Source organism: Macrobrachium rosenbergii, chromosome 12 (genome assembly GCF_040412425.1).
Source record: "Macrobrachium rosenbergii isolate ZJJX-2024 chromosome 12, ASM4041242v1, whole genome shotgun sequence".
Lineage (NCBI taxonomy): Eukaryota > Metazoa > Arthropoda > Malacostraca > Decapoda > Palaemonidae > Macrobrachium > Macrobrachium rosenbergii.
The window spans coordinates 102370717-102392082 of record NC_089752.1 but is presented as its reverse complement, the minus strand read 5'-3'; the positions used below and the strand labels follow the sequence as shown (position 1 = coordinate 102392082).

The window sequence follows — 21366 nt, the reverse complement described above, 5'->3', positions numbered from 1 at the left end:
GGTAAGTCTCATTTTAGGGCTGATATCCAGATACCTTTTTACACCAGCTCTCAGTTGGAGACAGGTAACAAGGACATATAGTCCCTAAATAACTCTATGGCAAAAAAGTTGTTTGAGATTTCCAGGTTCTGAGCTTACACCTGGCTACAGTTTGGCACAAGAGGTAGCTCCGGGGTTCTTTCTTCTAGGGTTCTTTCTTCTTGGTTTAAGCATAGAGAAAGGCTTCTTTCTTGGAATGCAACCTTGAACCTTATGTCTTTGCCATTTTGCCTTTTAGTAAGTAATCAACGGCATGTGTCTCTGCCAAGTAATATCTGGACATTCCTGCTCTGTGGCTGGAGGTCTTAAGAGATATTCCTGTCTAGTTAAGCTTCGGATCCAGCTGCTCATGGTTTGGTAACTCAGGATGTTGAGAGTGGCACTTTTTGCCTGGATGTTTTGCAACCTCTCCCCCCAACAAGAGAGTTCTCTCTTTGCTCTCAATAGGAGCTCTTGATTACTTTCGTTCCTTAAGTGGCTGTCTACAAGACTAGAATCGTCACCAATTATTGTTGTTGGAGACAAGGTATCTCTGGTCAGAGCTGCTTGTCAGCAGGTAGTGGTTGTGTTCTCATCTACCTTTGCCCCTGAAGTTTCTTTCTGCATTGGCTTTTAGTTTGGTTTTGGTTCTAGGAGTAGATCTCTCCTATTTGAGGGAGGTGTTTTGTACTTCTGAGAAGCTAGAAGTCTTTTTTCTCAGGAATTAAACCCCTTAGGGTCTTGACTGCCTCTTTTAGGAGTTTGACTCATATATCCTATTTGAGTCTTTTCGAGGTTTGTCAGACATAGGTCTGAACATGGAGGCTATTTCTTGTTTAGCCTTGACATCGGCATAGGTATAGGCCGGTAATCTGGGCTCTCATATGTATGGCACACTAGAGGATGGAGATCTGTTTGTTCGGAATTGTCCTGGAATTTTGTAGCGAGCTTCAGAACTGTTGTTCACGTCAGTCTGAAACTTTTTTATCTTTGCTGAAGGACTTTTCAGTAGCAACTCTTGCGAGATACTTCTGAGATCTGTTTGAGACTTGCAGTATTATCTTGAAGGAACTCGACACCTCAGATTTGTATGCCGATGACTTTTTAGTTAGTACTATCAGAGTTAAGGAAGGAGTTTTCCAGGTACACTTGTCTCCTGGCTCTGTATGGGGCCTCAGGCATTTCCTCTTCATGAAAGCTCATGATAGTAGGGGCAACACCCTATGCTTTGCACTCAGTAGGAACCTGTCTGCTTTCAGGTATTATGTGGAGAGAGAGGTGATTGGATATGGTCATCTATGCAATGTTTTCCCTACTGAATGTTGCCCACTGGCCTTGGACATGCTTTCCAGGGACCAGTGGTAGCTACTCAGTGAGTTGGAGACAGGATAGGGGCGACATGTTCTGTTCCCTCCTTCTCTTTCTTCCTTCCTCTCCAGTAAATGGAGAGTCAAGTAGGATGTACATGAATTCAGGATAGCTATCTGGCTGGGGACCAATCTTTTCATTGGCAAGGAGACAGGAGAACAAACAATAAAGCAAACTCATTGATCGTATTTGCTTGTTTTTATGGTCTACGACATTTTGGTATGGATTCTTACAGCCTGATTGAGTAATGGTGTACAAACCCTTTACTTAATGGTCAGGAATTTTAGCAACTGCTACATCCCATTTGTCCAGTATATTAGAGGTGCAGTGCCCCTTTCTTTGCTCCTAAATGGACCAGGAAGGTAGCACCCCAAGTTGGGCAAACCTACCTGTCAGTTCACAGTACCCATATTCCTCTCACCAATGGGTAAGTTTCCTATGTAAAGAATGAAGGTTTGTATTTGTTAAGGAACAGCTAGGAAATTTTAAAAGTATTTGTATTTTTCCTAACATATAAACCTTAAGTTTTTTTTACATGAATGGCCCACCTCAGCCACCCCTCACTCTGGCACTTAGGCCAGAACGCAAAGTGGATTGCAGACTGGTAGGTAGGCAGAGCTTCCTCCTACCTGTTGGTAGTTTACCACCTTGTTAGTAAGTTTGAATGGCTGTTCCAAGTTGTGTTCGTAAGCTAAATTCTTATCATGTTTGTATGTTAGGAAAAATACAAATTACTTTTAAAATTTGCTATTTTGAACTCACACATTTTATTCATTAATGAAAAGTAAAAATTTAAGTAGGGCACTGCTAGAGTAGCTGAAAAGTTAGTTGTAGAGAGATCAAAAGAAAGAGGTGAAAATATCTCCAGTAACCCAGCACCCTCTACCTTGGATTATGCATTAAGTTTGATCATGTACATTTGTGAAAATTACTTATCTTGCTGTCCTACTACTCCAATTCCCTCTTTTCACTGTCTTGAAAGGTGAATGGCTGAAAATACCCCAGTTCTTGGTTTTACAGTATAGCACAATTTTCATAAGCAGAAAAAAAACATTGCAAAATACTGCTATTTACATTAATGCAAAAAGTACCATAGTTGCACATCTAAATTGTTCTCCCACCTTCATTCAGGAAATCTGTTCTTATTACCTTATTTTGCCTTAGTGATTTGCATTTATTCAAAAAGTGCCATAGATGCACATAGAAATTGTTTGCTCTACAGGTCATGTACTCTTTTTTAAGTAATATATGAAGATGCTTTAAATGTCGAAGAATGTGGGATCCTTCTTTTGCAGGAAGTAAATAAAAAAATTAAAGGTCTTAAAAAGCAAAGAAAAATGACATCACTGCATCACTGTGTGTAGATCAACCAAAATATTCCCATGAATGCTTATGTAGCATTAATCAGGGCCATGGAAATTAAATAAGGGCAGAATTTGTGGAATCAGGAAACTGGTGTCATCATTGTTGTCATAAATTTTTTTTATCAGATTTTCCCTTTAATATGTGGTTAGACATGAAAAGTTCTCACTGCTCCTCTCTTTCCTGTGCATTATCTGATTGAATTCTCAACCAGTCCAGTTCCCCATCCATGATTTTTTGTACTTCCATATAGGTCTTTTGTCTTGATAATTTTATTTCTACAGCTTTCTTATAAGTCCTCCCACTAATCTTATGTTCAAACCATATCAATAACTGATCTTAAAAGGCTTCTGTCTTTAAGCTATTGGACACAACACATCTCTCTGCAACTTCCTCATGTGTAATATGATCTTCCCAATACACTCTAGCCATGATTCTTAGCACATCTTTTGTAATATAAAATAGAGATAATCACTTGACTAGGAATTGCCTCTTTACTCTTTGCCTGCAGAAGTTGACTGTGATTAACAGGTGTAAGCAGAAAGTGAGAGCACTGCTATGTGAAACAAGGGATAACTGCTGTGAAACTACTGTACTCAGTGCTTGGTTAGCTTCAGTTAATAGGGCAATTCAATTTCAAGACTTTACTTACAGCCTTTTAGTATTTTTATTTTTATTTTTTTTCAGATCCTGTGATTGTCAACCCCACAGATTCTACTCAACCACCTTTGTGAGTAGTATTATTATGCTTTTATTGTTTAAGTAATCTATTCCTCATTTTTATAAATCTTACTGAACATTCATGTAGCAGTTGAGAAAAAAATACAGGGTTTGCTCTAGTTTACAGTCCTGTCTGGGCATCCATTCACCCTCCCTCTTGTAGATAGTGACAGTTTTATCTTCGTTTGTTCCAAAAGAAGTACAGACCATCGCCTTTTATATGTGAAATATCCTAGGCGTGAGCTGGAATGGTCGTAGATCTTGGTAAAAGGCCATTAACTAGTGGTTTTGGGGACTGAGAGGGGAATACCCCTCACTTGCCCACTGCCATTAAGGCGTTTCTTTGGCTGTTGTTGTGTAAGGATGCCGTGCTGTGCTCCTCATGACTTTTTTATGTTTGGGTTTTGTTTTCAAGAAACAGTGTCATTTATTTGGGACGAATCTGACTACTGTACTGTTAAAGTTATCTTATATCATTGCTTTATTAATGTAATCGACATTCAAAATAAACAAAAGAATAATGCTTTGCTGACCTGCAATGACTTTCTCTGTTATCACCTGTTTCCCAACAACCACCAGTTAACTACCTTGTTACCAAGTTCAACAACCAATTCCAGCTTGTGCTGAAGGATGCTTCTGTACAAAAGACTGGTTTGTATACCTAGAAAAAATGTAAATTACTTTTAAAATTTGATATATTAGATATGAAATTTGTGGACAGAACTGGGAAAATTTATGCTGTTGGTTTATGCTATTCTGAAATAGCTCTTTTTTAAAGAAAATGTGTAATTTTAAATTTGCAATTAAGAAAACCAGGAAATTATACATATCTGTTTGTTGTATCCTAATTTTTCTAATTTCTAAACTATTTTTTTATTTAAAGAAAGCTTTTTAAACATACAGAAAGTAAAACATTAAATTTTACCAATTTTGAACTCATTTTTTCAATTTTTAAAAGCAAAAATGCTTTATCTTTTTATCCTTTCTTAGTCAGCTGCAGAGAAAAATTTTTTAGGTAGGTAATCATTCTCTCTCTCTCTCTCTCTCTCTCTCTCTCTCTCTCTCTCTCTCTCTCTCTCTCTCTCTCTCTCTCTCTCTCTCTCTCTCTCTCTTTGTGGCATGGCCTCAGAACTAGCCCTTGCCAGAAAAATAAACCATCATCACTCAAAATTAAAATATAATTTCCTAGCTTTGTTATTGCCTTGCCCAAAATTGCGAATTGAATAATTGAAGAAAATTATAAACATTCATTTTTCCAACTTTGTCCTGTATATTATTTTTACATGCATGTATGGATTAACTATCAAGATATAAAGTACCGTACTCAATCTAGAATGCTGGCTGTCAAGTCAGCCTTAGAGAAATGATTAGGTAATTGGTCATTCTTTGTGGTTTGTATTTTTTTTTTGTTTTGGTGTCAGTTTTTACTTCTCTATCATTTAAATGAATACTGTCTGTAGTTCATTTTAATTATGGGTACTTGTACTTGTAGATATAGGTGCTTATTCTCTCTCTCTCTCTCTCTCTCTCTCTCTCTCTCTCTCTCTCTCTCTCTCTCTCTCTCTCTCTCTCTCTCTCTCTCTTGGTATGACACATCTTCATGCCTGAAGGGACAGAGGTTAAGAAGAGTGCTTGTGTGACACATTTGTGTGGTGAAAATTGTTTGAATGGCTATACAAAGAGGAGTCACTAATATCCACAATTTGTGAACTATAAGAATGAATGGGAAGGGTAATGCTTGCTAGAATTCAAAGCAGTGCTGCTCAAGTCATGCAGTGAACCCTGTGGGAGCAGGTACTATACAATGCACAACCAGAACAGCTTAGACCTCCGAACTCATGGTCAGTACTTTGTAACCCTATGAGGAAGGTGGTTTTTTATGCCTGGAAAATTCTTTGATAGCAGGTAAAGATTCTCTTACATCTTATGAAGTACAGGATAGAGCATGCTCTTAACCCTTAAACGCTGACTGGACGTATCATACGTCGACTAAAATTGTCTGTTGGGTGCCAAGTGGACATACCGTACGTCGACTACAAAAAATTTCAACCTTTGGTCAACTTTGACTCGACCGAAATGGTCGAAAAACGCAATTGTAAGCTAAAACTCTTACATTCTAGTAATATTCAATCATTTACCTTCATTTTGCAACAAATTGGAAGTCTCTAGCACAATATTTCGATTTATGGTGAATTTTTGAAAAAGCTTTTTCCTTACGCCCGCGCGGTAACTTGGCCGAAAATTTCAGAAATTCTTTCATCATTTTGTCGTAAGTTTTGCACTGTTTTCTATTAGCCATTACATAAAGTTTTATATATGAAAATGTGTGCAATTTCATGTAAAATACAGCAACATACAACCCATGGTTGTAGCTTTTATCAGTTTGGAAATATTTTCATATAAACCACGATAACTGCCAAAATTTCAACCTTCAGTTAACTTTGACTCGACCGAAATGGTAAAAAAACGCAATTGTAAGCTAAAACTCTTACATTCTAGTAATATTCAATCATTTACCTTCATTTTGCAACAAATTGGAAGTCTCTAGCACAATATTTCGATTTATGGTGAATTTTTGAAAAAAAATTTTTCCTTACGTCCGCGCCAGAAATTCTTTCATCACGTTGTCGTAATGTTTGCACCGTTTTATATTAGTTGTTACATAAAATTTTATATATGGAAATGTGCGCAATTTCATGTAGAATACAACAGAAAATAACTCATGGTTGTAGCTTTTATCAGTTTTGAAATATTTTCATATAAATCACGATAACTGCCAAAATGACAACCTTCGGTCAACTTTAACTCGACCGAAATGGTAAAAAAACGCAATTATAAGCCAAAACTCTTACATTCTAGTAATATTTAATCATGTACCTTCATTTTGCAACAAACTGGAAGTCTCTAGCACAATATTTCAATTTATGGTGAATTTCTGAAAAAAAAACTTTCCTTACGTCTGCGCGCGGTAACTTGGCCGAACATCTCAGAAATTCTTTCGTCACGTTGTCGTAATGTTTGCATCTTTTACATTAGTCGTTACATAAACTTTTATATATGAAAATGTGTGCAATTTCATGTAGAATACAACAGAAAATAGCTCATGGTTGTAGCTTTTATCAGTTTTGAAATATTTTCACATAAATCACGATAACTGCCAAAATTTCAACCTTCGGTCAACTTTAACTCGACCGAAATGGTCGAAAGAGCAATTGTAAACTAAAACTCTTACATTCTAGTAATATTCAATCATTTACCTTCATTTTGCAATAAATTGGAAGTCTCTAGCACAATATTTCGATTTATGGTGAATTTTTGAAAAAAACATTTTCCTTACGTCCGCGCAGTAACTCAGCCGAACATCTCGGAAATTCTTTCGTCACGTTGTCGTAATGTTTGCACCGTTTTTTATTAGTCGTTACATAAAGTTTTATATATGAAAATGTGCGCAATTTCATGTACAATACAACAGAAGATAACTCATGGTTGTAGCTTTTAACAGTTTTGAAATATTTTCATATAAATCACGATAAATAGAAAAAATTCGACTTTCGGTCAACTTTAACTCAACCGAAATGGTCGAAAACTGCAAGTGTAAGCTAAAACACTTACAGTCTAGTAATATTCAATCAATTAGCTTCATTTTTCAACAAACGGGAAGTCTCTAGCACAATATTTTGATTTATGGTGAATTTTTGAAAAAAACATTTTTTTATGTTCTCGCGTTACGAATTCATGCATCATTTTGTGATAATATTTTCTCTGTGTTGCTTTGATTGTTTTACAATTTGTTATATACCAAAATCATCGCAATTTAGTTTACAATACAAAGAAAAAAAAATAACCCGTTAGCTTTAACCGTTTTGCTCACAGCGCGATTTGTATAAAATTATATATGAAAATTTTTTTTTGCGCTGTCATATATTTCAATATTTATATTTGATAATGATATTTTTTTTTATTTCTGATGGTTGCATACTAAACTTCAGGCAATGAGAAAAAAAGGAGCCAAAAATGAACTCTTAATCTTGAAAACTAAGTGTGCTGTGATTTTTTGAAAAAAACTTTTTTTCCGCTTCGGCGCTAACTCCTGAATGCCGCCAGCATACGGGAAACGTTTTTGTAAATAGAGGCTCAGCGTTTAAGGGTTAAGTACTAAACTTTGATGCTGTAAAATGTGCACTTGGCATATCTGAGCCTTTTGACGTTGATGCTTATGAAAGAAGAGATGAGGATTCATATGTAAAGGAATAAACCCCTCTCTCTTTGAAATACAGAACATATTTTTGACACAGACAAATCCTTACATGTCTAACAAGTCAAATTATGACTTGACCCTTACACACTCACCGCAAAATAAATGGTGGTCTTTCTCCAGGCAGGCCATAAGGCCCCAGCACTGCTTGCCTGGAGCATCAGTGCATCGTTTCTGATGTTATGGTGCAATTCTTATAAAATTCACTAACAATATAGTACACAGTCACTATTAAAGACCAAAAATGGCAAAAGGAAGCATGTAATTTGTTAGATCAATAATAAATGAAATTACTACTTTATTATACAAAATGCTGTATTTGTGCTATCTCTTTAGCATATGAAGCAAATATAGAAACACAACTGAAAATGTAAATGGTGTAAAAGGCAAAAAAGCTAAACAAGGTTATAGCTAAAGTTCACTCAACTGAAAGCAATCAGGAGATAAGTAACATAACCTAAGTGCAAGTAAGTGGCAGAGAATGAGGCAGGTGTCAGCACTTAAATACTATGAGTGAAAGAACTATGCTTAACTTTGCAGAATCAAAAGTACAGTCTACTGAAAACCCAAATGCAAGCGAAGGAACAACTATGCAAAATTAGAGGCTATTGAGGAAAACTTAAAAGACACAGTATAAACCTTCTAGTAAAACTCCAAAAAAGCAAAATCAGTGCTCTATGGAAAGACTGCCTAACAGTTGATGAAAGACAGGTACAGACACTTATGTCAGGTGATCTCTGGTGTAGATCAGCAGACAAGGAAAGGGAAAGCTAGTAAAAATATGCTCACAAGAAGAATGATTTCAGTATTGTAATGCTTTATTAGTGATAAGCATTTCTGAAGAAAAATTATTAGGATTGAGATTGCAGGTGTGAAAAATAAAACAGAAACTTCACCAATGGAGTGCTCTGGACCTCAGATGCATACGCAGAGTGGTAAGCAGGAATGCCCTTCTGTTGAGTGTATGGATGTAACCGCTGTAATAATTTAGTCTGTCATAGAGTACATAGTGGCTTGTGTTGAAACCAATCATAAGGAATAAAAGTAATAGGAGAAACATAATACTATGATTAAAAGAAATTTCTTAGTATACAAATATCCACTTTTGTATATGAAACTTACCAAGTAATCACATAGCTATAGTTTCTACTTTAAATGGCAGCTGAAGAATTGAAAATTCACATCAGCTCTCTTTTGTTTTGGTGCAGGTAAGTGCCCTGCCCACTTTCAGGGAAGACTAGGTAAAACATAGCTGAAGAGCTCAGTTTGTTTCTGCCACTTGATGACCAAACATCGGTCGTTCAGCAGCTTTGTTTTGTTAATTCAGGAGTACAGGCAGTCCCTGGCTAACAGCGGGCTTGGTTAACAGCGATCCAGTTTTATGGGGCTTGTCTAGTGATGAAAATCAGCAATTTTCGGCGCCGAAAATCGCCGATTTCCGCTTATCGGCGCCAATAATTGGGTATTGGTGCCGATGCATACCTAACACAGGTGCCGATAACCGAAAATCACCTCTTTTCAGCACTGATAACCCCTGAAAATCGCCGATTTTTGGTTAGTAGCGATTTTCAGTTATCATTACACCCTCAGAAACGGAACCCCACTGATAACCGAGGACTGCCTGCAGTTTCACTGGATGGTTTGGTTGTCTATTAGGGGATTTGATGATCATTTGGTAACCTCCGAGCTATATTTGCATAGCTTAGTTTAGCTTAGCTTACCTTTTTTCAAATTTTGGGCTATTATGTCAGACACAAGTGTGACCAGTAACCGGTATTGCAGCGAAGGCTGCAATACTAGGTTGACTTAATTTAAATATGACGAACATTCTGTTTGTTTTCACTGCCATGGACAAGTATGTTCCCCCGACTTGACTTGCTAGGAATGTAAGGATTGGAATGCAAGTAAATGGAAAGTGTTGATCAGTCACTTGGATAAATTAGAGAAAGCTGGGCTTAGGAAGGCAGCTGCTAGAGCCGAGGCTAGAGCTTGTGTCTGCTACTCCTAAACCTGCTTTTTCTGCACCTTTGACTTTTCGTTCCCTGATTGTTACTTTTCTTTCTCTCCCTACAACTCTGTTACCTGGCTCTCTTTCCTCTGAACCTAGTGCCATTGCCAGTGTCAAAGCTCGGAAGGGTAAGAAATTTGACTCTTTAGTAAATACGGTTGCTCAGGTAGGAGCTTCTGTAAGAGTTCTTTTGGATAAAGCAAATAAGGATCATAGTGCAAGTGTTGGTGCAATGCTCCTAGATGAGGTCCCTGCCAAACTCTGCTGCACCTGGGAGGAGGCAAACCGTAAGTCCAAGTCAGTGGGGTTTGCCCACCGGTAGTTGCTTCCTCAGCCAAACCTGTTGCTATTTACCAGGTTTCGGCAACCAAATGCTGGAAAGGTGTCTAATTGGATAACACCTTATCTTCCAATGATTCGGATTTGCAACCCAAATGACACGGTCGACATTTTCAGGAGTCTTCTAGGCCTTTGAAGAGGCACGTTGCTGACGCATATCCAGCAGTACCTCGCAAGCGCCATAAGGATCAAGTGCCCTCTTGCAGCTATTGGGACAACAGAATTCCTTTGGACACTGAATTCCCATTGGCTCGTAAGCACCCATTGGCTCACAGGCGCCAATTGGCTTGTAAGCATGCTTTGGGATCTCCCTCTCCCGTTGGATCTGAGCTCCTAGTGGCTTATAAGCCTGCTGCAGGTTCAGTTCACTCTGTAGCTCCAGACATCCAGTTGGCTCCCAGCTCTCCAGCATTGGAATACGAGTCTGAAGCTTCAGATTCAGACGTCCCTGTTGCTGCAGGTCAACCTGTTTCAGCGCTGCCTGTGCCACAGATTCCCAGTGCCGTATCCTCCTCACCTGGCGCAGATCGCACAAAGTCTGCAAATACATCAGCACCCAAGACTCTTCTTTGCTTCCCATTCACCAATGTTTGGACAATATCCTGCAACTGTTGAAGAAACCCTCGTCTTCGAAACCAGAAGAACTGCAGCAGGATTTGGCACTTTCTGCTGTATCCTCAGCAGAGGAGGAACCTGAACCAGAACAGCCCTCATCAGACTATGTCTCATTATTGAACTATTTTGTGTTCTGCTTCCTGACATATTTCTCCTCTGGAACCTCTTCTTCCCTGGGGTCATCGTTCTTGTTACGCCAATCCTTGTGTACCACTAGACTCCCAAAGAAAGCGTTGTTAGGGATCGACTCTTGGCTGTCTGAGAAGAGGGAGTTGGGCAAAGCTGTATTTTGTTCTTCTCGGCTTCCCAAAAGGAGGTATGTATTCTATGCAACCGGGGAAGCTCCTTCCTTAGGAGTTTCTACCTCCTCTCACCTCTCAAGGGGACTTCTCCAGTCTGATTGACCCTGCTCGTCGTTCAGCCTTCAATGCAGCGAAAATTATGTTTTCGTCTGCTGAGCTTGACCGCCTAGTTAAGGGTATTTTTAAAGTATTCGAGATCTTCAGTTTCCTTGATTGGACAGTGGGTGCATTAATCCAAGACAAATGAGGATTGTTCTTCCCTCCAAGAGAACTTTGCAGCAGACTGGCTCGGAGTCTTGTGGTGTGTGGATAAGGCGATTCGAGATGGGGCACAGGAGTTCTTTTTTCATCATGTATGCTGAAGAAAAGAGATGTGGTGTTCTTTCATCACTAAAGAGTGACACCGTCCCAGAGATCTGCTCTTCTTTTCACTCCTCTGGACAGTGCCAGCCTTTTTCCTCAAACGATATTAGGGCGGATAGCTATGGAATTGCAAAAAAAGGCCACTCACAACTTCCTAGCTCAGTCGTCCAAGCAAACAAAGGAGTCTAATCGAACACCTGCGATTTCATTTAGTCCTCGGCCTTTCTCTCCTCTCCAGCCACAGCCCTTTCGAGGTAACAGAGGAAGAGCTTCCTCACACTCACGCATGAATCCCAGATCAGTTTGCCTTATCAGCAAGAAGTCCTCATCTAGACCAGTCTCTAGCAAGTGAGACTTCAGTCCTCCATTTACCTGTGGACAGTAGACTCCTACACTTCTGGAGACAGTGGGAGGCCAGATCGGTAGAACCATGGGTACTGCGGGTTCTCAAGGAAGGATATGCAATCCCCTTCAAGGAGAGTCTACCTTTGTTGCCTGTGCCCATCGCCTTAAAGGCGTACTTGGTAAGCTCCGAGAGGTTTTCATCCCTCTCAAAGGAAGTCACAGCTCTTCTCCACAAGAGAGCTGTAGAGGAGGTAGATGACTTGTCATCGGAGAGGTTTTACAACTGCCTCTTTGTAGTCCCAAAACATCGGGGGGTTGGAGGCTGGTCCCCGATGTAAGCGCTCTGAACATCTTCGTCCAAACCACAAAGTTCCGGATACAGACGAACAGCTCAGTTCTCGCTGCAATTTCCCAAGAAGATTGGATGGTCTTGATAGACATGAGAGATGTTTACTTTCATGTCCCGATACACCGGGATTCCAGGAAATTCCTGAGATTTGTCTTTCAGGACAAAGTTTTCCAATTTTGGGCTCTGTGCTTGGGGTTGTCAACAACCCCTAAAGTCTTCACCAGGGTTCTCGCTCCTCTATCTCAATGGCTTCATCTAATGGGCGTGAAAGCTTGTCTATATCTGGACAATGGGCTCCTACGATCATCATCCCAGAAGAAGTGCACGGAGGACCTTCTCAAAACCCTATAGTTAGCCCAGGAGTTGGGCATTTTAATCAACCAGGAAAAGTCCCAACTAGCCCCTTCTTAGACGATAGTCTATTTGGGGATGAAGATAGACTCTCGGGCTTTTTGGGCCTTTTTGTCAGAGAAGAGAATACTGTCATGCACCCGAAAAGTCCGTCATTTTTTGAGTCTTCAAATCTGCTCGGCAAACGACTGGATGAGCCTGCTAGGGACTCTCTCCTCTGTAGAGATGTTTGTTCCTCTGGGGAGACTGCATGCAAGGCCTTTGCAGTTCTTTCTGAAGGCCAGTTGGAACAGGAAGATTCTTCCAGATTCCTTCATATTCCCCATCACACAGGAAATAAAAGAAGATCTTCAGTGGTGGCTCATAGAAGGAAGGTTCCACTCAAGGAAGTCCCTATCTCATGCGAACCCGAACCTCTCATTGTTCTCCGACGCATTGGACCTGGTTTGGGGAGGGACACTAGGACGATTGGAAGTGTCAGGGAAGTGGTCCCTTCAAAAGAGGAAACTGCACGTAAATCTGAAGGAGTAAAAGGCAATTCACCTGGCGCTTCAACATTTTGCCGTAGTAACTCGAGACTCAGTGATTGCGGTTCATGCCGACAACACGATAGCTCTGGCTTATATTTGAAACCAAGGAGGCACTCACTCTCTGTTGCTGTGCAAGTTAGCCAGGGATCTTCTTCTGTGGGCGCACAAGAGTAATACACAGATCTCACCCACTATGTTCAGGGCAAGTTAAACGTATAAGCGGACGTATTGAGCCATTGCAAACAGATTCTACCCACAGAATGATCGCTGAATGCACAGGTGTGCACCGACCTGTGGAAACGGTGGGGAACACCGTGGATAGACTTGTTTGCAATGTCCATGAACCATCGCCTCCCCCTGTATTGCTCTTGCGCCAGACCTTCAGGCATGGGCAGAGGATGCGATGCTTCAGGATTGGTCACACCCGGAAATGTATGCCTTCCCTCCATTCAGTCTAGTAAGAGACGTGATCAACAAATTCAAGACTTCCTATCACACATCGATGGTCATAGTAGCTCCTTTTTGGCCTCAAAAAGAGTGGTTTCCAGACCTTCTGGAACTTATGTTGGACTTTCCGCGGCTCCTCCCACAGAGGAAAGATTTTCTCAGACAACCTCACTTCAACAGATATAATCAGGGTTTGTCCACTCTCAATCTGACAGGCTTCAGACTGTCAGAAAGCTTGTCAGAGCGAAAGGATTTTCAAGAGAAGTTGTGAATGCTATCTCAAAATGTGGATGTGAGTCTTCTTCAAGGCTCTACCTGGCTAATTGGGCAGTTTTTAGGAGATGGAGCAGAGAACATAACATCTCTTCTTCAACCTCTGTAGTCCGACTAGCCAAATTTTTACTTTACCTAAGATCTTCGAGAGGCCTTTCGACGTCTACGATAAAGGGTTACAGATCCATGCTGAACTCAGTTTTCACGTGTAGAGGTGTGAACATTTCCTCAGACCCGGATATTTCAGACTTAGTCAAGTCTTTTGACACCAGGAAACAAAAGTCTGAGCAGCCAGTGTCTTGAAACTTAGACATAGTCCTGCATTGGTTGTCAGGCCCTCCCTTTGAACCTGTGCAGACGTCCTCCTTTAGGGATCTGTCTAGAAAGACACTTTTCTTAATCGCTTTAGCCATAGCAAAAAGTCAGCAAGTTGCAAGCTCTGGACAAACAAGTTGGTTTTACACAAGAGACAACTATATGCTCATATATTTCTGAGTTTCTCGACCTGTGTCAGCCGGTGAAATAACCTTTCAGCACTTATTTCAAGGTAAAGATATTGCTAAATATACTAGAGAAAAGCTAAAAAGCTAAGCCGGAGTTACTACCCCTGGTGCGAGCTCCATGGTTTGGAGTCGTGTATGAGAAAGGGTGAGATTGTCACAATCACAGGCCTCCGCCCTGTAAATCTTCCCAATGTCAAAAGTCCTACCGAGTGAGGTGCCGTTACATACCCCGCACCACTCGCGGACTGTAAACAAGCCGGCGTCACCCACATTCCACTTTTAGCACGCGTTCGCTGTTGTTGTGATTCTCCTCGTGTGCGCTTTTGTTGGTTTTTTCAAGCAATGGCATCTTCATTGGATTCATCACCTAAGTTGAGTACCATCTCTATGTTTTATTTGGGTGGTTGAGAAGTTTTATTTCCCCCTAGTTATATAATTAGGGGGATTTATTGTCAGTCTCATTCCCACCGCCCGACGCCATGTGACCTTATGTCGGCTCGGACTAGGTCGGGGTTTTTTGCCCGTCCCCCCTTTTTCCTTATACCCTTTTGTTTATTATTATATATATATTCAATTGGGTTTTATATATATTTTTTATTACCCTTCTCTGGGGAGTCCCTTTTATTGTCGTTTAGGCTTGAGTTTCCCCTCGGGCCTATCCGCCATTATTCCTTGTTATACACGTTATAATTTGGACATTGCTTCCTCCAGGGTTGGGATGTTTTGTTTGAGATGGTACGTTTGTGCTTAAATTGCTTATTTTATGCCAAGCGCACGGATGTCTTTGATATTTACAGATATTATCTGAGAAATTTTTGTCTGGAAGGTCGGCCATTTTCCCTCCGCTCATATCGCGTGAGGCTTGGTCTCCTTTCTACATGCGCTTATGATTATTTAGATCATTTCATTTTGCCTAGGCTAAGTTACTGTAAGTTGGTGGAGTAGTTACTTCTCCTGGGTTTCCTTCCCCAGTCCCCAGCTGGGTAAGGTTAGCCTAGGCTATGGCTTGCGGTCCTCTACTGGCCAGGAGAGAGCTCTGTGTGTAGGGGATTCATGGTGGCTTCCCTTTATGTGGCGTTGGTTGGTGAGTGGGGCTGGCGCTTTTCCATCTCCCTATTTCGGCCTTTCCGTTTAGTCTTTACAGTACTAATAGTTAAGCTGGAATAACGAGGGTTCCTCATGTTGCCTCCTCCTTCCGAGCCACATCTTTGGGTTATTCTCCACTTCATGTTTTACCCCTCCTAACACATTCTCTCGCCTATCGCCTTTCCCCCCTCCTCCCTCTCCCACCCTTGGTTAACTTTCATTATATGTTATCTTACCAAGGCCGAGATTTAGCCTTTCCTTTCGCCATAGCCTATACCCCCTCCCTCTGCATTGATTGGCTGTTCTCTCGTCACCTGACCTTATCCGGTCATTCCTTTCGAGACTACAGTAGGGGACCGGGGTGCTCCCACACCCTGTTTCCCATCCCATTCTTTTGCTTTGTCTTTGAGTGTTCCATCTCTTCCACTCTTTCAATATCGTTCGTACATGTTCGTCCGATCTTAGAGAGGGAGTAGATTCTCATGGCGCCCGGGGTGTGCCTACCCACTCCCTGGTCGCTACCAGAGTCCCACACTCATAGCCTATACATCCCCTCCCTTCTTGTGTCAGTACGCGTCTTTTCCCATCCGAGACACCTCGGGTGGGGAGACAGTGTTCTAGTTGCCAGTTGGAGTATCCCACCTGACTGTCTTCTGCCGTTCACACGGTACGACACTTATATTGTCCTCTTCATATACACCCTTTTCCAGTATCTTCTCTCCACCAGCTATTTACCTTGGTGTTTTTCTTTGCTTGGTGGCCGGATGTTCTTGTTTCCCCTACTCCGGTGGGGACGGTGTTTGGTCGGACGGTGTTCACTACACCTCCTCTGCCGTCACCGTCACAAGACTCTTCTAAGTGGGAAAAATACAAGACTCTCTAGTCCGATGTTTTTGTTCACTTCACATACAACAAATTATTGTCTACCCTTGGCGCGGATTAACTCCGCTAGTTTTACATATCCGATCTTTCTCCCGGTAGTCCTATCCGAGATGTTTTTGTTATATATAGGTGTGGGTATGTGGGTGTTCATTTATCAATATTTAATGTTATTTAATGATATACTCCTTTTGGGACCTTCCCGTTGTTTAACTCCCCCTCTAGGTCAGTGGTCTTCAAACTTTTTAAGACCAACCACTTCAGGCATTTCCAAATATTCATGGCCTACTGCCCTTCAGATTTTAGCATATAAATTATGTTCATAATAAAACATACGATACCAGGTACTTGCCCTTTATCTTTTCCATGTTTAAACAGAATTTTCATAAATGCATTATATGGTAAATGTATCCGGATATAAATTTTAATGAAATCAATAACTGAACTTTGATTATTGCAAATAAAATTCATATACTGACCTTACGTGTTGAAACATGGCCAAAAGATAAACATAAAACGTGCTGTTCATTTATCAATATTTATGGATGTTATTTAAATGATATGTTCCTCCACCTCTATCCTTTCTTGGTTTTGACCTTCCTGTTCACATAAGTGAGTGGAGGAGAAATGTAGGATTAACTCCAATTCTAGGTATGATCCCTCTTGAGCCCAGAATTCCTGTAGTTAATGCAAACACTTTATACCAGAATCAAATTTCATTTCAAGTATTCATCTTGGTCAGGGTCTTTTCTGGCTCAATATTAAATGGATCTGCTATAAATGACAGATCTATGGACTCAAGATCAGAAGTATCAAAATGGGTATCCTTCTTGACCCAAATTTTGAAGGTGGTTGATTATTTCATTTTGATCTAGTTCTTTTTTCACCTAAGACAAACTTGCAAAAAATTACCGCAACCCAGTTCTGGATCTTAGCAGTGAAAGCACGCAATGAGTCTTGATTAGTTTTGTCATTTACTGAAGTTTCATTTTTATTTCTTTTGTTTTTAATTCTCTTATTTTTATATAGTTAATTTATTTTTATCATACAGATGGTGAAAACCAGTTGTCAGTGGGCCAGGCCCAGGGGTCACTGCTCTAGGTAGTTAATCATGTTGTTCCAGTAGCTGAACCAGGCCAGCGGGCATGAAACTACTCTGCTTAGGTCCCACTTATCGTTCAACTTACAGATGGTGCGTTGTCAGGACGGGGTGCACCGCTGTGGGGACCTGACTGGTCCCACACCCTGACTGATGGTTGTGAAGTGTGCTACGCTCTTCTGAGCAGGTTCTGGACGAGTCAGTAAGAAAATCTTCCACTCCGGATTAACGTTTATCCTCAATTTTGTCTTTGATGGATAATTGTAACATATTCTCCTTTTAGGAGGCCCAATCACCTATCTTCCTTTCCCCCCTTTTCAGATTGACCGCAGCTCCCGGGACTCCGCTTTATCGACCCTCAAGTCCTGGGTCGGCGGCTTCGGGAGGAACGCCGGGGCAGGGAAACCCTACATCCTCTGCAAGGACGTTTGCAACATTCTCTTCCCGGCGCCTGGATCTCGGCTTCCGTTGCGGATGAAATAGCCGCCCCCTTAATCGCCGGGATCCGGGAGACGACGCAGCCCTCCCAAGAAGAAGTCGCTGCTTGCAGTATCGTAGCGGAGGACGTTGTGGCCCTCAACCTCAACCTGGAGCCTATGAACGTAGACTTGGAACAGCCAGGTAAGGGGGTAAGTGAGGCAGGTGATCTATTATTTAGTTCTCCTCTTCTACTGCTTCTTCCTTCAGAGGATTTGTGAAATCCTCTTGCCTTATGGACGGTGCAAGGTCTACCGTCCCTAAGGTTAAATCTGTTAAGAAAAAGACCTTGAAATCCCAGAAGGTCCGCTCCGAGGTTCCCTCGAAGATGTCACGGCCCCCTAGCCCCGTGCCGTCTACGAGCAAGGCCTCTACTTCTGGGAAGGGAGCACGGTCAAAGCATAGTAAGGAGACTCCCACCCCTCCTTCCTTTGATGCGGAAGCGTTTGCTGAGCTTCTTATGAAGCAGTTTGACAAGAGAGTTGACGACAAGCTGTCGCAATTCTCGAATCAGCTGTCTTCTTCAAACGCTTCTATGCTCTCCTTATCAGAGGAGGTGAAGTCACAGAGGACTTTGATCTCTGGGTTCATGAGTGGCGGAGCGGCCAACAAACCCTTCTCCGTCCCAGATACCTCCAACCTGCCCCCTTTCGATAAAGGGAACCCTGGCGCCTGACCCTCTTTGCTCCCCAACATGAGGGTACTCTCACTATTGAGGGCTTAGGCACTCTCGAGGTTGGAAGAACTGGAATTCTTCCCTCCAAACCTGAAATCCCCTATGCAGGATATGCCAGGCTTACAGAAGAGGCTTGGATCCGGTCCGATAAGGTCCCAAAGGAGACAGTCATCTTCCCGAGGGACCAGGCCCAATCAGCCCTACTACAGACCTTGTCGGAGTGGCAGGCGGAGAATACAAAGCTCACTCCGGCAAAAGGTGCATTTACCATGTTCTCTCTGGGGAAGCCCTCCCACTCCATGCACCTCTAAAGTCGCCTCCCTCACCAACCAAGCTTGCGTGGAGGGCAAACCAGTTCCTCATCTCCGGAGATAGATCCCACATCACTGGTCTTAACCGGAGATTCCCAGTATAGGGCGGCAACCCCGATACCTTTACGGTTACCCGGCTGGACCCTGACTGCGCCTCTAACCTCTTTAGCGAGCAACTCCCAGAATCCCAGAGTCGCTCCTGAAGGCCAAGCAGACGCTAAGGACAGACTTAGTAGGTCCTTAAACTCATTGACTTTGGCAGAGGCGGCGTCAGTGGTATACTGCGAGGATCCTCTTTTCCAGATGTTGACGAAATCTCTCCTGGGAAGTTTCAACAGGACCTCTATGATTTTGTAAAGGCCCGATTGAACTGCCGGAAGCACATCTTTTAGAAGGCAGCTTCTATCCGTCATGAGCCTAACAGGCTCATAAAAAGCTCCATCTGGGGAGCTAACCTATTCCCTCAGGAAGAGGTTGATGCAGTCTAGCAGAGGCAACTAGGGCCAACCAGAGTCTCCGCTCCGTTGGGGTTTGTCCTCCAAGAGGAAACAATCTGAGCCCGCCAGAACTCACCTAAACAAGGGAAGAAGTTCAAGAAATTTAAGCGGCTCCCGACTCAGACAGTACTGCAGGCCGTCCAGGTCCCGGCCCTGGACATCCCTCAACCTCCCAACCTCAGCCTCAACCTCAGTATGTGCTGGTTCAACCAGCCCATCAACCTCTCGCTGCCCCTTCTTACGTTTCCTCCCCTGCTTATAATGCCTCTTACGAAAGCCAGGGAGCATTTCAGTCAATCCAAAATGCAAAAGGAACGAGAGCTAGAGGGTACTTCAGAGGTAGAGGTTCATCCCGCTCCTCCTCCAAAGGAAGGGGGGCAGGGGATCTAGAGGAGGCAGGCCCTCTCCCGCACAGTGAGATATCTCAGGTAGGCGGGAGGTTGTATCATTTTCGGGACCAGTGGAGCTTCAGTCCCTGGGCCCAGAGCATAGTCTCCAAAGGATTGGGGTGGGGTTGGATCAAAAGTCCCCCCGATCAGGTTCCATCAATCACCCTCCAAGGCTCTGAAGGACTTTGTGAAAGATCTGTTAATAAAGAGGGCAATAAAGAAAGCGAGACATCTGAAATTTCAGGGCAGACTATTCAGCGTCCCAAAGAAAGGTTCCAGTCAACGAAGAGTAATTCTAGACTTGTCCCGTCTAAATTCCTACATTCAATGCGACAAGTTTCGAATGCTTACAATCTCGCAGGTTCGGACCTTACTTCCCCGTGGAGCCGTAACCACCTCTATAGATCTTTCAGACGCCATTTATCACGTCCCGATTGCGAGAAGGTTCTCTCCTTATCTGGGGTTCAGACTAGGAAATCAAGCATACTCATTCAGAGTCATGCCATTCGTTCTCAATATAGCTCCCAGAATCTTCACCAAACTGGCGGACACGGTAGTTCAACAACTCCGGTCCCAAGGGATCATGCTAGCCGCATACTTAGACGATTGGATCGTTTGGGCATCCAACGTCTCACGAATGCTGGAGAGCGACAGCCATAATGTCGGTTTCTGGAATCATTGGGCTTTCAGATAAACAGGGAGAAATCCCGCTAGTTCTGAGAGTCGCTTTTTCAGTGGTTAGGAATCCAGTGGGACCTGGGTACACACAGACTATCCCTTCCGCCGCCAAGCGGAGAGAAATAGCTAAAGCAACCAGGCAATTTCTCAAGAACAAGAAAGCTTCCCGTCATACCCAAGAAAGAATCTTAGGTTCTCTTCAGTTTGCTTCAGTGACGGATCTTCTTTTGAAATCCAAACTGAAGGATGTAAACAGGGTTTGGCGGAGTCGAGCCAATGTCAGATTCAGAGACAAAGTATCTCTGATTCCACCGATTCTGAAGAAGAGACTCCGGCCTTGGACGTCCGTCAAGAGCTTATCGAAGTCAGTGCCCCTTCAGTTCCCTCCGCCATCCCTAGTGATTCACACCGACGCTTCCCTAAGCGGGTGGGGAGGATATTCCCAACACAAGAAGGTGCAAGGGACTTGGTCTACCATGTTCCGCCAGTTTCATATCAATGTTCTGGAAGCCATGGCAGTCTTTCTAACCCTGAAGAAACTGCGCCCGAACAGTCGGATTCATATAAGATTGGTTCTCGACAGCGCAGTAGTAGTGCACTGTCTGAACAGAGGAGGTTCCAAGTCGAGTCGGATCAATCAAGTTATGATAGCAATATTTTCTCTAGCAAACAAACACCAGTGGCATCTGTCTGCTACCCACCTTGCAGGGGTTGGAATGTCATTGCAGATTCCCTGTCCAGGACAACTCCGCTGAGTCGGAATGGTCCCTGGACAAAACCTCCTTCAGGTGGATTTGCAACCAAGTTCGGGTCTCCAAGTAGATCTCTTCGCAACAGAGTGCAACCACAAACTACCTTGCTATGTGGCCCCCAATCTGGACCCTCTAGCCCACTCCACAGATGCGATGTCCATAGATTGGAACAAGTGGAAAAGAATCTACCTCTTTCCCCAGTAAACCTGTTATTGAAAGTCCTTCACAAACTCAGGACATTCAAGGGCCAAGTAGCCTTAGTAGCTCCGAATTGGCCGAAGAGCAACTGGTTTCCACTTCTTCTAGAACTGAAGCTTCGGTGTTTGAAAATTCCCAACCCGAAACTGACGCAAATAGTACAAACTCAGACTGTG

The 21366-nt window shown here is 42.5% G+C and overlaps 1 protein-coding gene across 1 annotated transcript in view; it reads left to right on the top strand.

Moving 5' to 3' along the window:
- LOC136844161 (uncharacterized) overlaps positions 1-21366 on the top strand; it is a 340577-nt gene that overhangs the window by 30132 nt on the left and 289079 nt on the right. Inside the window, exon 3 of the mRNA XM_067113178.1 lies at positions 3436-3478. Within this exon, the coding sequence (XP_066969279.1) occupies positions 3436-3478 (43 nt within the window). The remainder of the gene's footprint in view (positions 1-3435; positions 3479-21366) is intronic.